Source organism: Schistocerca cancellata, chromosome 3 (genome assembly GCF_023864275.1).
Source record: "Schistocerca cancellata isolate TAMUIC-IGC-003103 chromosome 3, iqSchCanc2.1, whole genome shotgun sequence".
In the NCBI taxonomy this organism is placed as follows: Eukaryota; Metazoa; Arthropoda; class Insecta; order Orthoptera; family Acrididae; genus Schistocerca; species Schistocerca cancellata.
The window spans coordinates 76,897,914-76,915,658 of NC_064628.1; the positions used below are offsets into that span (position 1 = coordinate 76,897,914).

The 17,745-nt window shown below is 44.6% G+C and overlaps 1 protein-coding gene across 1 annotated transcript; it reads right to left on the reverse strand.

Annotated features, from left to right (window-relative positions):
• Nucleotides 1–1,764: 1,764 nt before the first annotated feature.
• LOC126176121 (fibroin heavy chain-like) lies at nucleotides 1,765–15,626 on the reverse strand. The gene is made up of 3 exons (XM_049923259.1): nucleotides 15,568–15,626; nucleotides 13,323–13,614; nucleotides 1,765–2,913 (listed from the first exon to the last, which is right to left on the reverse strand). Exons 1-3 carry the CDS (start codon nucleotides 15,624–15,626, stop codon nucleotides 1,930–1,932), a joined length of 1,335 nt encoding a protein of 444 aa, XP_049779216.1. The 3' UTR covers nucleotides 1,765–1,929.
• Between the last annotated feature and the right edge of the window lie 2,119 nt (nucleotides 15,627–17,745).

Genomic DNA, 17,745 nt, shown 5'->3' on the forward strand with positions numbered 1-17,745 from the left:
TCACGCCCCACGTGTTGAGCAATTCGGCGGTACGTCCACCCGGCCTCCCGCATGCCCACTATACACCCTCGCTCAAAGTCCGTCAACTGCACATACGGTTCACGTCCACGCTGTCGCGGCATGCTACCAGTGTAAAAGACTGCGATGGAGCTCCGTATGCCACGGCAAACTGGCTGACACTGACGGCGGCGGTGCACAAATGCTGCGCAGCTAGCGCCATTCGACGGCCAACACCGCGGTTCCTGGTGTGTCCGCTGTGCCGTGCGTGTGATCATTGCTTGTACAGCCCTCTCGCAGTGTCCGGAGCAAGTATGGTGGGCCTGACACACCGGTGTCAATGTGTTCTTTTGTCCATTTCCAGGAGTGTATATCGATGGTCTACGCTGCTCTCCGAACTCTACTAGACGCTGGTGATGGAAGTGCGTCGTTCAGCGGCACGTTAGTCTGGGTGTTTTATGTTTGATCTTCAAGTGCATAGGCTTCGAGTGGCACTCCTTAGAGTGTCCCTTGCGCAGTTAGATTGGTGTTTATTTGGTCTTGTGGTGCTTCCGCTTTCCGTCAACGAAGGTTAAGCTTGATTCGGCACTCCGTACGACGCTTGGCACGTCAGCAGGCGGGTCGGACCGACCTTCGCGACTAAACGGAAGCCTTTGGACTGAGAGTTCTTGTGTTTTGCATATTGTTCGTATATTGTTGTTTTGGTATTAAGTTGGCTGAGGTTTCTTATGGATTTCCCGGCATTTTGTCTGTTATCCGGCCCGGGCTAGGTCTCGTTATTTTAAAAGTCGGTCCTTCTTTTGGCTTAGTACGATTTTGGTTTACTGCCTGGTGGTTCTGGTATTACGCCAGGTCGCTGTGGTTGTGTTGCATTTTGTGTGGGGCTGTGTGCTCGGAGCCGTGGAGTACCGTTTGTGTGAACTGCTAAACTGGGGAGTAGGATAGGGCCATTCTTGGTCCTCTTTAGTATGAAATAATTTTATTATTATTTTAAAGTAACATTATCACTTAAATGATTTAATTCTTGTTGCGTTAATTGCAACTTCGGTACTGAGAATTTTAGTAGTGTAATTACACAATATTTAATAGTGGAACATGGCCCTTTACCTGTTTCGTAATCTGTTAATCACCGAAAGACCTTAATCTCATAGTCATATGATGTGATTTTCTTAAATTAATGTATTTTTATGTCATGTTACTGTTTTTTTTTTAATTTGATGATCACTGGTGTACTGTTCCAAGTATTAAAATGTTTCAGGTAGCTATTACTTGGGCGGGACGCGCGGAACACCAACGGAGAGAGTAGTTGCGTGCCTTACGTGTCCGTTGTTGGCGTGGCCTGGTGTCCTTTGTTTGTTTTGGTGCACCTGAGTTAAGTATTGTGTTGCCTCCACCCTTGCGGCGCCATCGTGTTCTTCTCATAAACATTTCCTTCATGACATTTTAGTTAATTTTATGCTAGTATTATTTTAATTTCTTAGATTGGTAAAATTGTGCGGCCTTCATTATGCACGCTGTTTGTCATAGCGCAGTTGATGTGCCATTGTAATTTCTTAAACTCCATTGTGTATTCCCTTCCTGATACGTATTGTGTGTCATAGATTTGAGTATGACAATTATAATGTCTCATATATAATGATGTGCTTGTGTAATGGTGCAATAAATGGATGATTGTTATTTCTGTTTTGGCGCCCTTCATGTCTCCTTTCTTGCCCCTATTTGTACGCTATCCCTGTGTTGGTAATCCACATCAAGTAATATTTGCTGTTTCCCAGAGTATTCTCTGTTTATTGCAAGAAGACATCTACATCATTTTTTTGAAACTTAATAAATTATTATATACAACAAGAGTAGCTTGTCCAGTTGTCTTGAGCAGTGGGCAGGAAGTAGTCAGTCGTGTCGTCAGAGTAAGACCGGAATTTCGCGAAGACTTCATCCAGCGATGAGACCCAGGCGGGCCTTGGCGTGCAGGTGGGCGACGGCGTCGGCAACCTTGCCCGCAGCCACCTCAGGGGTGTCCAGGGGCACTCCGCCGGGCCCGATCTGGATGTTGGCCGGGCCGTAGCGCGCCAGCCCCTGAGACGGAGCCGCGGCCGCTCCCAGGCCCAACCCCCCGTAGCCGATGCCGGCGTAAGCTCCTGCCACACCTCCAGTAGCGTAAGCTCCTGCCGCACCTCCAGCAGCGGCGTCGGCGGCCGCCTGGGCGGCGTCGCGGGCCTGCGTCTGGGCCACGACACTAGCGTGGGCTGCCTTGGCGTTCGCCACTTCGGGGGTGTCCTGTGGCACGCCGTCGGGGCCGATCACGATGTTGGCTGGGCCGTAAAGAGCCAGACCTGCGCCTGGAGCGCCGGCTCCAGCGCCCAATCCTGCTCCCACACCGGCCCCATACCCAGCACCAAGTCCAGCACCAAGTCCAGCACCGGCGCCATATCCAGCACCAAGTCCAGCACCGGCGCCATATCCAGCACCAAGTCCAGCACCAAGTCCAGCCCCGTATCCGGCACCAAGTCCGGCCCCGGCGCCGTACCCAGCACCAAGTCCAGCACCGACACCGGCGCCGACTCCACCGTAGACGCCCGCTGCAGCATCGGCGGCGGCCTGAGCGGCGTCACGCGCCTGTGTCTCAGCGACGGCCTTCGCGTGGCCAGCCTTGGCAGCAGCCACCTCAGGTGTGTCTGCAGGCACTCCGTCAGGACCGACGACGATGTTGGCTGGACCTCCTACAGGGGCACCGCCTGCTCCCAGATAGTTTGTACCAGCTCCCAGATAGGTAGCTCTTCCAGCTCCGATAATACCCGCTGTCCCGAGACCTGGTGCTGAGGCGCCGATGCCATTGCCCAGAAGACCAGCAATGCCCGCGGCTCCCAGGTATCCGGGACGAGCCAGTGCCGTCGCCACCACAGCGCTCAGTACCACCTGTCAAACAAAAGCAAACGAATGAACCAGGGCAACCCTATCATCGATTGGTTTAACATATACACTATTGGCCATTAAAATTGCTACACCACGAAGATGACGTGCTACAGACGCGAACTTTAACTCCTGACATGAGGAAAGTTTCCAACCGATTTCTCATACACAAACAGCAGTTCACCGGCCTCGCCTGGTGGAACGTTGTTGTGATACCTCCTGTAAGGAGGAGAAATGCGTACCATCACGTTTCCGACTTTGATAAAGGTCGGATTGTAGCCTATCGCCATTGCGGTTTATCGTATCGCGACATTGTTGCTCGCGTTGGTCAAGATCCCAAGACTGTTACCAGAATATGGAATTTGTGGGTTCAGGAGGGTATACGGAATGCCATGCTCGATAACAACGGCCTCGTATCACTAGCAGTCGAGATGACAGGCATCTTATCCGCGTGGCTGTAACGGATCGTGTAGCCATGTCTCGATCCCTGAGTCAACAGATGGGGACGTTTGCAAGACAACAACCATCTGCAGGATCAGTTCGACGACGTTTGCAGCAGCATGGACTATCAGCTTGGAGACAATGGCTGCGGTTACCCTCGACGCTGCATCACAGACAGGAGCGCCTGCAATGGAGTACTCAGCGGCGAACCTGGGCGCATGAATGGCAAAACGTCATTTTTTCGGATGAATCCAGGTTCTGGTCGCATCTGTGTTTCAAGACATCGCCGAGAACGCACATTGGTAGCGTGTGTTCGTCATCGCCATACTGACGTATCACCCAGCGTGATGGTATGGGGTGCCATTTGTTACACGTCTCGGTCACCTCTTGTTCGCATTGACGGCACTTTGAACAGTGGGCGTTACATTTCAGATGTGTTACGACCCGTGGCTCTACCCTTCATTCGATCCCTGCGAAACCATTTCAGCAGGATAACGCACGACCGCATGTTGTAGGTCGTGTACAGACCTTTTTGGATACAGAAAATGTTCGACTGCTGTCCTGGCCAGCACATTCTCCAGATCTCTCACCAACTGAAAACGCCTGGTCAATGGTGGCCGAGCAACTGGCCTGTCACAAGACGCCAGTCACTACTCTTGATGAACTGTGGTATCGTGTTGAAGCTACATGGGCAGCTGTACCTGTACACGCCATCGAAGCTCTGTTCGACTCAATGCCCAGGCGTATAAAGGCCGTTATTACGGCCAGAGGTGGTTGTTCTGGGTACTGATGTATCAGGATTTGTGCACCCAAATTGCCTCAAAATGTAATCACATGTCAGTTCTAGTATATTATATGTGTCCAATGAATACCCGTTTATCATCTGCATTTCTTTTTGGTGTAGCATTTTTAATGGCCAGTAGTGTATGTCAGCAAGCATTCATGGCTGTTGGCAGTGAAGGTAAAATCTTCTGTGTCACATTCCTCTTCCAAAATCTTCTTCATAATCGACGTTTCGACCCCCTGTTGGATTGCTGAAGATCCTTTAGGACCTTCACGTGTCCCTAGTTAACTGTATACCGTCAGAACAGTGTCGTGTTCACTTGTGAAAGGCGGCCACTGTGGTTGAGCGGTTCTAGGCGCTTCAGTCTGAAACCGCGCAACCGCTACGGTCGCAGCTTCGAAACCTGTCTTGGGCATGGATGTGTGTGATGTCCTTGGGTTAGTTAGGTTTACGTAGTTCTAGGGGACTACCGACCTCAAATGTTAAGTCCCATAGTGCTCAGACCCATTTGAACCATTTCACTTTTGAAAGGGAGTTTTTTAGCACTTGCGCTGTAGAAGTAGGGTTATTGGATAGGGTTCGATACTAACAGTTGGCCATCATCGTTGAATAGGCAGTGATAACAGGCAGGAAAACAGAGTATGTACCAAAATATCACCACCGTACTGCGTAAGTACCTTCCTGGTCGTCGTTTGTATTCCTTGAGTACCAGGCCTGGATATTTATTTATTGCATATTGGGAAGCTACGAAGCGCGATGCGAGAAGCAGTTATCTAATAAATAAGGTAGTACCAATAGCGATGACAGCCCTAAGCTTCCAGGTTCATGGTTTCCCACCACAACGAAGTACATGTGAATACCCAGCCACTGTGCGCGAGGAATAACAACTACGAGGAAGCCATCTCTATGTTAAAACTACCCCCCTCTCTTTATCTACCGATTATCGTTACTAATCCAATGACAATGGCCCACCAACACTAGCCAAAAACATTCACTCAATAACAGCACTATCTCCTCACACTTCTTCAGAATAAGGGCGGGACTCTTCGTTTCATTTGTAAACAGAGCACTGGCGTCCACCAGTGTTCAGTTAACCAGGCCACATGAAGAAGGTCCCGCCAGAGGGGTTCAAACGTCAAATGTGAGGAACAAATTAGAAGAGAAACATGATTCCTAACAACACAGAAGATTTCACTTCAATGCTTTAATGTGTTGAGGAATGGACGTGACGTTGCCTTAAACGAAGTTAAATGGTCTTAACAAAGACCCAATTCCGTTTTCACGAACATGCCAAATTTTTTCCGAAAATACAGTACAGTTGCCCTGTTCAAATTTAGGTTTTGATGTTCAACTGTTATCTTCACTAACCGTCCTCACTGAAATGAGAAATTTAATAAACGTACACAATCTAATAAAGCAGTAAGCAGAGCTCCATTATAGTACATTACACAGCTGTCAATTTTCCTTTTTCCATTTTCTGTCAGTCATTTCCACTTCTGATGATGCATTGGAGTGTTTAGTGAAACACATTATCTTTCTTTCTACCTACTGAAAAGTATGACACATGTAGAAATTATCATACTCTTTCATATGAATCATTTCTTGTAAGATTTTTAATATTAAGGTCTGTGTCTTCATACCTAGATCCATTCCGTCGCAATCACTCTTCGACGTAGAACAACAAACTCAGCTGCATAAGTCACATAACAACAGAAATAAAGAATCCCAGTACACTTCTAGACGTGCAATTTTTGTGTTGAGTTATATACTGTTAGTGCTAACGTTCCTTCTTGTTTCATATTTAGCTGTGACCACATCGCTGCATCAAAGTACAAATTAATGAGGAAATGTGTACGGAGTGACATATATATGTCATATTCTCCTTTGAAACATTAAGGGAACCTGCAATTTGGAGGACAGTTACAAGTGGTACAGTTCAGCGCAACGCTTCTAATCACGTACTGTCCACTGAATGCTTATATTAACAGAGTGCAGTCACATGAACGAGATGCTTCCATTTAGAATACTAATTTAATTACCAGTAGTTGGTAAAGTGAATCTATAAGTACGTATGTATAAATAATGGTCAACTGATCCTCGAAAATAATGATTTTGCGCTTAGTGACGTAATCCATACGTAGTACAAGACATTACAGAATTTATAATTATCATCTGTATGAAAATGAAGGGCAACATATTTCGTTCTAGAATGAAATTTGATGCGAACAGTGTCTCAGTTTAAAAGAGTGAAAGAAATTAGTATAGTTCTACTCATGGGAATTAGCTTATATCTGTTTACACAAATATCAAAATCTTCTTTCATAACATTTCTTTACAAACACGTTTCTAAACGTCTGTGCCACTAGCAGCGGGGTATCCCTTGCCCATGTAAGCGCAAATAAACTGCACGTGTTATTTTTCGTAACAGCAGCCGCAACTTAAACCACTGAAATTCAAAAGACAATGTTTGTATTGAAGAGTACGAAGAGACATGTGGACGATGGCAAGAACATCGAAACACATTATGAGAGGCTCTCCAGCCAGTTAACAAAAATACTTGGGAGGCTAACTAAGTAGGAATTGAGACTGCAATAAAATAAGACCCTGCTGACGGTGGCACAAATATGCCACATGATTGGGGCAAGAAAAGTAGTATAAGAAGATTATTTGGTTCACATAAACAGATGGAAAATAATTACCAAAACCTGTTCTGCAGCCACGACTGCTGCTACAGCATGAAAACTAGAGTAGTTCTACAACAAGGACATCATCTGAAGACAAACGTAAGAGAGGGGCCGACCATAGTATTACCTGCCGCCTGCTATGATGACAAGCTGCATTATATTTAATGAGTAACTTGATTACCTACATACTAAAATGTCATGATCGGACCCTATAATAATTGCTTCACAAAACTGACACAGCGCGAAGTGGTGGACTTAAATCAACACACAATGCCATATACGTTGCGCATATCTACATAGCGTTCTGGTGCTAAATCAACTGTTACTGTACTTAGCGAAATGGTTTGCCTTATGTTTTGCTACTGCTCACTACAATAACATTTAGCTTACAGTGACGATTCAGGATAACATGTACTTGAGCACAGAAACAGTTTAGTATGTCAATCTTTCCGCACATATGACTTGCTGACGGTTCTTGGAGATAAGGTATCGGTATGAAACGTTCCAAATGGCTCTTCCTCACGAGCTTTGCGTAATATTTTCAGTTTTCTTCCGAGGGTACCTAACGGAATGGTAAACGGTGCCAGAATGTTAATTTGTATGAAATTAAGCAGGTAGTGTGTCTCTGCTCGGAAAATAAGAGTAGGTGTTAACGTGTATTGGCCTTAGGTGTACACATGAGAAATGTCATTCTAAAGAGCAGCTCGTTATGAAAGGGACTGCTTTTTGTTTCTCCCGCAATCCCAAGTCTGCTAGTTAACGATCTTGGCACTCTTTCTCGCTGCATGCCACAAAACCACTCATATTATGAGTCACGTTTTGCACAAGGTGATCTTGACCTTGGCCCTCTCTCGTGTGTGGAACAACAACGGCACGGCAACTCGGCATCTGACCGTGACTTGGCGATTAGATTGATACATAGCGGCAGACTGGAACGAATTTCTCATTCAGTTTTCTGTCTTGTTCTATACAAAGCAAGAGGATATTTCTTAGTCAACCAATAATGAGTCAATTTGTTACTCTAATGGGAACTTTAATCTCTCTGCGTGTATCAAGAGGCTCCTACGTTGTTGGAATTTATCCCCATTTATTAATCACGTATTAGAAACTTGCAGAAGATGTACGTCAGTCTGTTTATAGGCTACGTCAAATACATTTGTAAAGGATTAAAACCATCTTATTGGGTCGTTTTCGAGTTACTGTCCGTGGACATCGAAGTTAAATTTACGCTGTTATTCTCAATCTGCAATCTCTTTCGTAGGCATAAAAGAGGTTAACATACTTTAGAAGTTTCAGACATTTTTTGGTTTCTCTCTGTACAATTACGAATCGACCTATAAGTCAGAATACTTGATAAAATTTCACGAGGCATGTCTTTCATTCGCATAAAATTTTCGAATTGTCTCCCTGCCGCATTCACCGCAGGAGAAAAATTGTTCAAATGGCTCTGAGCACTATGGGACTTAACTTCTGAGGTCATTAGTCCCCTAGAACTTAGAACTACTTAAGCCAAACTAACCTAAGGACATCACACACGTCCATGCCCGAGTCAGGATTCGAACCTGCGACCCTGGCGGTCGCGCTGTTCCAGACTGTAGCGCCTAGAACCGTTCGGCCACCTCGGCCGGCTCACCGCTGGAGAATAGGAGACATTAGTCATCTCCACTGGTATAGTGAGTAGCATTTTCCAGTGAGTGGCAGTTAGCAGATAGCGGACTCAGAAATGTATTCCATACCGAAAAAACATTTTGTTCTCTTCTTTGACTAACTAATGTCGACCACATCCATAGAGTAGGTCCAGTGGCACCACCGTTGAAGCTACAGGAATGGCCTACGCTTTACTTTCTCTGCTATTCGCTTGGTTTACGTTTGCTGGACGTCACTAGACCCTCCGAATGAACGACAAGGTACGACACCCGTGAGCGATTATGCGCTCCGTTTCAGACCAAAAGCGAACTCACTGCAGTTGTGGTGACGACATGGATTTGCATATAGGAGGAATAGGGTTCTCATCTTCTATGTGGTTTACGGGCTAGATTTTCATAGCTATCTGTAAGGCACCTAGGAGAATTACGGAGCAGTTAAAGTGATGGCGAATTCATCCCAGCGTCCCTAACTATCTGAGCTACTGATACAGCTCTAAATACCTCGTGGTTAGACCTTGAACTAATCGCCAGTCATTGCCGGAATATGACAGCATAGGTATCTCTAGTAGACAGGCAAGTCAGCTCATGAAGGTTTCTTTTAAAATAACCGCAGTAAATGGGCTGTCCTTTCTTCAATATCCATTCACAGCAGAGCAAAAGACATGAATAGCTCTGACTGTCATAGGTAAATTAGTTTAAAAATCTGTCCAGGTTCTGTAAGAAACTAAGAATCTCCACTAGGCTGATTACCTATAATTTCTTGATAAAAGCCTGCTGTAAGTAAATGTTACCACAATCTTTTCCATAAAAATTCTGAAGCTGTGAGTTGATAGAAAAATAGTGGACAGCTGATACATGTCAGCAGCTTGTTTGCCCCATATTTGTATCGTTCGTCACCTGTACGTTTTTTTGTGTTAGAGCTTCAGTATTTCTCTACAGTTTAGGAAATGCACTAATCCAACAACGAAACATACGGTAGTACCACTGTAAGTCATTCGGTTTGAACACTGATTTGCGATATTAAACAACTACTGTCTTGTCCGACATAGAGTGAAAACACACACAATAATGTTTAGTATTGGTTTGGTTAAGTCTAGTATTCTTTCGTAGATCTAAGGTGCAATAAATAGCAGAGATGACTTAAGTAGCCAAAATGGAATGAAAAGCGATAACAAGAATGCATTAACTTATGTGAAGAGTAAATTAATTTCTCTCAGCAACTGGAATGTAACATTTATGGAACTTGGCTGCACTGCCAAGAGGGAGGCACTTTGCCTGTTCGCTAACGCTACCACTAAGAGTTCAAGGCACCCTGAACCTGTCATCATTCCTCAGTGGTTATTGGAGCGAGGCCAGCTGCGATAATCCGATGGCCGCTTGCATACATTCGAGAAACGAATCATACCGGTCCCTATGAGGATCTGGTTAGCAGGTATCTCATATAATTTATAACTTCCAATCTTGCAGTCAGCTGTAAAACCGCTCTTATTTCTCGCTCCAACGTCCAGTAAAAGTACTCTTATTTAACGACTGAATAAATAAGAAAAATTATTATGAAAGCCCTGAAATTACCTTCAGCTGACACTATCTCTTATGAAGCCAACATACTGATTATTACACAGCACAGAATTTCTTTTAGATTCTTTTGGGTTTTTAGATTACCAGATGCTCGTGATCTTGTAAATGCACACCAAATACGCTTTAAATGTGGCAGTAGCGTGAGGACACGTCTACTAGGATAAGCGAGTTCGACGACTGCGCGCGACGGTATAATCTGATGATGGAACTTCAAAACGAAACCGGCACCCAGTTGAAAAACTAAAAGGGCGACCATATTGTGGAACTTAAACGCGGTAATCCAGCCTGCACCCGACGTCTACATTTAGTATTCTAAAGGTTTCAAAACCTGGATCGCAAAATGTGTTAATGATTCAGTTTCGGGTATCGATCATCTGATGATCACCTGCTATGGAAACACAGTTCAGCAAAGAGTATCTTGTTTTGGTGTCAGGATTCTGCCTATAACCTAGGAAAATTATTTGTGATGCACCTTGACAGTTGAGCGTTAAAACTAAACTAATATGTTTAATTCTGAATATAGATTGTTCCACTTTAAACTGAAATTTGAAGACTTAATACATCAGTGGGCGGAGAGTAAATTAACGATCACACTTCGAAGCGGTTCTGGGCCCTGTTAGGTGGGCTAAGATATTACATGAAGTTTCACATTGATGGACATGTAGCATCTCAGCGACTTGAGTCGTATAGCAAAAATCCACTGATTCTTGTAACCGTGTAACAGTAAAGTCACAAGGAGCCTACTGGCCACATTTAAGGGAGTGGTACAGTTAACTATAGAAGCACGTTTGATTTGCCGCAATCATTCCTAGAATCTTCAAGCAAAAAAGGTAGTGGGACCTATAGAAAAGCGGCTGAATCTGAAAAGAGATGTATTGCGTCTGACACGCTTCGCCAAACCAGAGGCATAGTAAACAGTGGCTAGGCGATCAGGAGCTGAAAAGTCTAATTCTGTTATATCAAAGAAATTCCCTTGTAGGATTTTCTGGAATGTGATAGTCCCACGCGAGATGTTCCTGAATTATCATAGGTTCCTACATAAGGAACATCAGATTGTGGGCCCCTTGTATGGTGTGTGCAAGTACTTCCTAAAACATATTATGTTCAGGAAAACATTCAAGAGCCCTTCGATGAACCTAATACCTGAAGCGCACGTGTTTCTCGACGCAGTTATGTTGTGGCGTAAATGTGTGTGATGCAGAGGTAAGACGACCGGCACGATAGCGGCAGTCACAGCGAAAAGTTTGCACGTCTAAGAATAAAACATTGAAAACTTGGAGTCAGTAAATCCACAGTGCTAACGTTAGGGGGTACCTGTTAAAATGTCGGATGTGTGTTGGAATGGTAGGCAGCGAAGATCGGAGTAACAAATCGTCTACATCTACATTGATACTCCACAAGCCACTCAACAGTGTGTAGCGGAGGGCACTTTACGTGCCACTGTCGTTACCTCCCTCTCCTGTTCCAGTCGCGTATGGTTCGCGGGAAGAACGACTGCCGGAAAGCCTCCGTGCGCGCTCTAATCTCTCTAATTTTACATTCGTGATCTCCTCGGGAGGTACAAGTAGGGGGAAGCAATATATTCGATACCTCATACAGAAACGCACCCTCTCGAAACCTGGACAGCAAGCTACACCGCGATGCAGAGCGCCTCTCTTGCAGAGTCTGCCAGTTGAGTTTGCTAAACATCTCCGTAACGCTATCAACGCTTACCAAATAGCCCTGTGACAAAACGCGCCGCTCTTCTTTGGATCTCCTCAATCTCCTCTGTCAACCCGACCTGGTACGGATCCCACACTGATGAGCAATACTCAAGTATAGGTCGAACGAGTGTTTTGTAAGCCACCTCCTTTGTTGATGGACTACATTTTCTAAGGATTCTCCCAATGAATCTTAACCTTGCACCTACCTTACCAACAATTAATTTTATATGATCATTCCACTTCAAATCTTTACGTACGCATACAAGAGCATAGACATGAAATGAGCTGTTTCTATGATCTGAAGATCTGGAAGCCCGCGTCTCAGTTGTGCAGTTGGTCTGGTAATTGTGTTCCCATAGGTTCCTTGACAGCTTAATCGCAGTAGAATAACGATGTGGCAATAATCTTGACTGTCCACTATTCCATGGCATGATCAGCGGAAATACAATGTTCAGCCATTGTTGATTTGTTTCACTGTAGAAGGTGGATGTATCGCTGTTGTTCAGTGCACCGTTTTTCCTGCGTAAATTTGCTACAGTGACAAGGAATTTCAAAAATACGCTCCTTTTGTAAAAGCACATCACAGTTCACAGACCCTGGATGAGTCATCGTCTCGGCCGATGGTATCTGTGACAGATGATGTGCTTTTACGAAAAACAGCTATGTACGAAATTACTTGTCAGTGTGGCGAATGTTACACGTCGAAAAATGAGAAAATTTTGTCCAGTATGCACATTCGAAAGATGATGAATTAAATACGAGGGTTATTCGGAAAGTAATGTCATATCCGGTAGCTAAATTGAAACTACAGTGAAAATGAAAAATGCTTTATTTACGATAGTCTTTACACCTACCAGCTACTTCTCTAGATACTCGCCGCTCCGACTTTGCCATTTCTCGTACCGTATACTCTGGTCATAGATGGCAGCCAACCGCCTGTGCTGTCCGCCACTTCTCTACGTTGGCCTGCAGCCCGTTGTATGTGCCAAAATGTTGTATTCATAGCCAGCGGTTCTTATCAACAGAGATGAATATCAGGCGGAGCCAAGTTCTGATTGTATGGTGGATGATCATGACTTCTCACGAAAAACGCTGCCGGGGCGTCCTCGTTGCCCCTGCAGCGTGGTGCCGAGAACTGTCATGAGGAAGGAAATGCATGACAGGTACGTTATGTGGGGTTGCCTGAAATCAGGCGAAACCTCAGACCAAGCCCTCCTACTTGGCAGAAAGCAATGTTGATCTAGGCGTCTGTAGCTGCTCACTGTGCGTTCAGCGTTGAAAAGAGCGACGTGACGCGATCGACAGGTATACTAGAGACACTGCCCAACACTTCTGCGCAAAGCTTCACCAGATTTTCACTGTCGTTTCCACTTCGCGACCTTACTTTCCAAATAGCTCTCGTACATGTAGCACAGTTTCAGGACCTCAGCCACTTCTACCTTAGAGATTGTCTAGCCACTATAGTTCAAAATACATGCTGACAGCAAAGTAGAACTTTGAAACTGTAGTGGACAAGTAGAAACGCAGAGCGAGACAGTGGAGGCGGGAGCGCATCCGGAGCAGAAGCGGCGGTACTCACCAGGAACTTCATGTCGGCGCTGGTCTGCTGCTCTGGCGTCTGCCTGCCCTGGTGGAGCAGCTGCCGGCTTATATAGGCGGGATGGGACGCGGATGGACTGGTCAGCGCGTCCTTCTGCACGTCTTCCCCGGCGGCCTCGACCATCGCTGGCGGTGACTGTGGTGATGCAACGGCGGCGGAGGCGGGGGCGAAGGGGCTCCTGGATGCGTGAAGACCGCCTCCTCTGCCGTCGCCGGCAGCAGGTGCGGCTCTGTCCACACTCACTCGTAAAGGCAGCTTAGATCCAGATTCTCTGCAAAGTAGACTGCGTACTGTATAGGCATTTTCTGCATCGTTTCCAAGAAATGGAAGGGTCGATAGGAAAAAAGACCCAACCGTCAGGTAAGTCATAGTTTAAAGGAAAATGTGAGCTTAGATTTAATTGTTTTCTTTAGCATTTGATGGCTAGTAAGTGACGGAGATGTGGAAATTTGTTGCAATGTATGAGGGTTGGAACTTTAAAAATGGTGTTGTGTATAACCTGTTTCCAGAGATGTGGGCGTCGTAGGATACTGTTAGCAGTGCCAGTTGTGTTAACACGACTGGAGCCGTCTGTTCCCCGACGAATTTCTGTAACAGTTAGCAACTTTTCTTCATCGTAATTCTCTGTCTGTCTGTCTCTCTCTCTCTCTCTCTCTCTCTCTCTCTCTCTCTGTGTGTGTGTGTGTGTGTGTGTGTGTGTGTGTGTGTGTGAGAGTGTGTGTGTGTGCGCGCGTTTCTGTGTAGTGTAGAGTGTAAGTGCACGAAACTAATTACTGATAAATGTGATTACTTAAGCCCTCTATTGTGCTGTCGACTGAACAGTGGTGTATTTGGTGTGTTGCCTGACGTCGTAGTGGATATTTTTCAACATCCCAAAATACGCCAAAATAAAACTAATAAAAATCACAAATCGAATGAACTACTAAATTATGTCTGAATGTGAAACTTCCTGGCAGATTATAACTGTGTGACGGACCGAGACTCGAACTCCGGACCTTTGCCTTTCGCGGGCAAGTGCTCTACCAACTGAGCTACGCAAGCACGACTCACGCCCCGTCCTCACAGCTTTACTTCTGCCAGTACCTCGTCTCCTACCTTCCAAACTTTACAGAAGCTCTCCTGCGAACCTTGCAGAAGTAGCAATTCTGAAAGAAAGGATATTGCGGAGACATGGCTTAGCCACAGCCTGGGGGATGTTTCCAGAATGAGATTTTCACTCTGTAGCGGAGTGTGCGCTGATGTGAAACTAGTGCTAGTTCTGCAAGGTTCGCAGGAGAGCCTCTGTAAAGTTTGGAAGGTAAGAGACGAGGTACTGGCAGATGTAAAGCTGTGAGGAGGGGGCGTGAGTCGCGCTTGGGTAGCTCAGTTGGTAGAGCACTTCCCCGTGAAAAACAAAGGTCCCGAGTTCGAGTCTCGGTCTGGCACACAGTTTTAATTTGCCAGGAAGTCTCTCATCAGCGCCAACTCCGCTGCAGAGTGAAAGTCTGAATGTGTTATCTAAAGTATTTTAATAAAATTCCTCGGCTGATTTACGTAGCTAACTTGCGAAACCAAACACAGAATACAAAAACTGTTTCGCACACAGATATATCACACTGTTCACTGAAATGTACTTTGTATAACAAGAAAACAACTGCCAAAGTGAATGTATGCCATCTGACCTAATCACTAATTAACTATAAAATGACACTGTTCCGTACATATAGGGCAACTGTATGACTATGACCCTGAACTACTGTTGCACTTACCTCGGTACAGTAAAAATTTTCTCTCGAAAGTGGATCACATCAAACAGCGCCGCAGGAAAGCTAAATTAAAATGGTAAGCTAAAAATGACATTCAAAAGCGTATGTACTACCACGTGCAGTGCGAACACAAGCAACATACAATTTCTTGTATATGAATAAGTTTGGGTACTAATATTCTGCAAATGATTTTTCTAAAACAATTTTATAGCAAAGAATTACTTTACAACCTCACTTTCAAAATCGTGAACAATATTGACTCCATATAATAAAAAAGTGGATTTAGAAACAACTCTGACATACTGTCCAAAAATTTATTTATCACAAAAGATTAATCTACTCAACATGATCTCTGTTTTTAGAAAAAAGAATGTTTATATGGGGAAGGAGAACTAAATCCTCTAGATGTGGGCACTCGATGAGATAAATGCTTCACAGAAATTTCGCTACTACGCAAGTATGCAACGCTGTAGATTTACCTTGAATCATAATTCTTCACAATACTCTTTTCAAAATCCATGAATACTCGCATCGTCATTTAGTCAACTATTTCCAACAAATCTGTTCTTAATATTTAGCAGCTCAATTCCAGATACAAATTTGCTCACTATTCCGTTCCATGTCTGCTTCCCAGCAAACCTCGACTCCTCGACTAATACTAATCTCTCCCTCTGTCTCTGTCTGAATCTAGCTCTCTCTGTCTCTGTCTCTCTCTCTCTCTCTCTCTCTCTCTCTCTCTCTCTCTCTCTGTCTCTATTTCTCTCTCTCTTTTCTTCCTTCTGAGCGCCCTCAGGCAGAAACGGAAGAACAACGCAACCAAAAACAGTGTGTCAACATGGCTTGCCCTCCGATATGTGCATTTCGATGTATGAAAGACGGAAGTTAACACTTCTATAATAGCCAAGATGACATGTACACCTCACAAGGTCTGAAGCGAATGCCGTGACTGGCTTCCTTAAGTTTAGGAATCAAATTGAAGTCTCAAGGGGTTGAGACCGTGGAGTGAGGTGCGTGGTACAGCACCTTCCAGCCGCATCGATGGAACAAATCAATCACAACCTGCGTCTTATGCACCCGAGCACTGTCTTGATAAATGCTTGGCGGATCCTGCACAAAGCGTCGCTGCTTCTTTCTCCAAACTGTTCATTTTCGGAGAAAAGCCTGAGACCAGTTTAGGGAATAAAGCGGCGTCACAGTGTGCAGGACCCGTCCATCATTTTATAGGACAACGCTTGGGTGCTAATGGCGCAAGTTGAACTTCCCGCCTTTAAGCCCTTGTGCCTTCAGCTTGATTCCTAAGGTGACGGAGGAACTTCATGGCAGTCGCTTCAGAACTGTTATAGAGATTCGTCCAGCAAAATATCGCGTCGCTCGAATTATCACTTTCGCTGCTACGGATACCTACGATTTTCACATCGCTGACATACACAAGGCTAGTGATTATTCTGAAGAGCAGTAAGACTTCGAAACATTTAATTATTTTTTATAAGTTATAAATAAATAGTTTCCACTGATAAAGTTGAAACACTCGTAGAATTTTTAAATTTTGAAGAGGTTTACCATTTACGTTTGTATCACGGGTGTATCTCGTAATATATAGCCTTGGTTATATTTTCCTCAAACATTGAAGCCTTACTAGCATTTGGTTCTACAGGAAAAAATGTTCTGTCGGAGCACACTTTTATTAAATATAGTATCGTTACAACCTGCCGTTGTGGTTGCGCAGACGTTGTGGTTGGTTGTCGTTGGATATTTAGATGGGAAAAAGTAAATTATTCATTGGAAACAGTTGTATTGATAATAGAAAAGTCAAACAATGATTCTGAAAACCATTATTACACATCTAAGACCGGTTTACACTCTGAAATAGTAATATAACTAAAAATTTAACAAAACGTCCTATATTAGCCTATATTAGTGTATATATGTAAACGTTATTTGGCCTTGTGCTGCATAATTCGTCACGTCACATCTCATGTTCTGTACACTGGATATATTTTTCCCTATATTTATTGTTAGATGCAATTCTATCAGAGTACTGTAAGCAGCAGAATGGTCCGGCATTCACGTCGGGCACAAGCCACGATGGTGTTTGCGTACGGCCAAGCTCATGGAAAAGGTCGAGAGGCAGCACGACTATATCAAGACACGTACCCTCTAAGCCGGTGGTAGGTTGTGTTCCAAAAATGAACAGCACAGAGACAGAAGTGATGACACTTTCTGCAGGAGCGGACAATCATTTTGCAGGACAATGCTCAAGCACGTACAGTGCAAGCTGTTACTGATTTGTTTGACTGATGGGGCTGTTAAGTGCTATACCACCTACTGCACTCCCCTGACTTGAGCCCTCATGAGTTCAATTCGATTTTTAAATTTAAGGATACACTTCAAGGCATTCGCTTCAGAACTGATACAAATTCGTCTGCCAATAGACCGCGCCTCTCGAACTGTCAACGTAACTGGCACTGCTAAGACTATCCCACGACTTCCACATCGCTGGCAACGGGTTATACACAATGCTGGTGACTACTTTGAAGGTCAGTAAAACTTTGAAACACGTGTCTATTTTGTACGAGCTGTAAATAAATAGTTGCCACTATTAAAGTACCAACCCTCATATGTACCAATGGCCGTTATTTTGATATTGTTTTATTAGG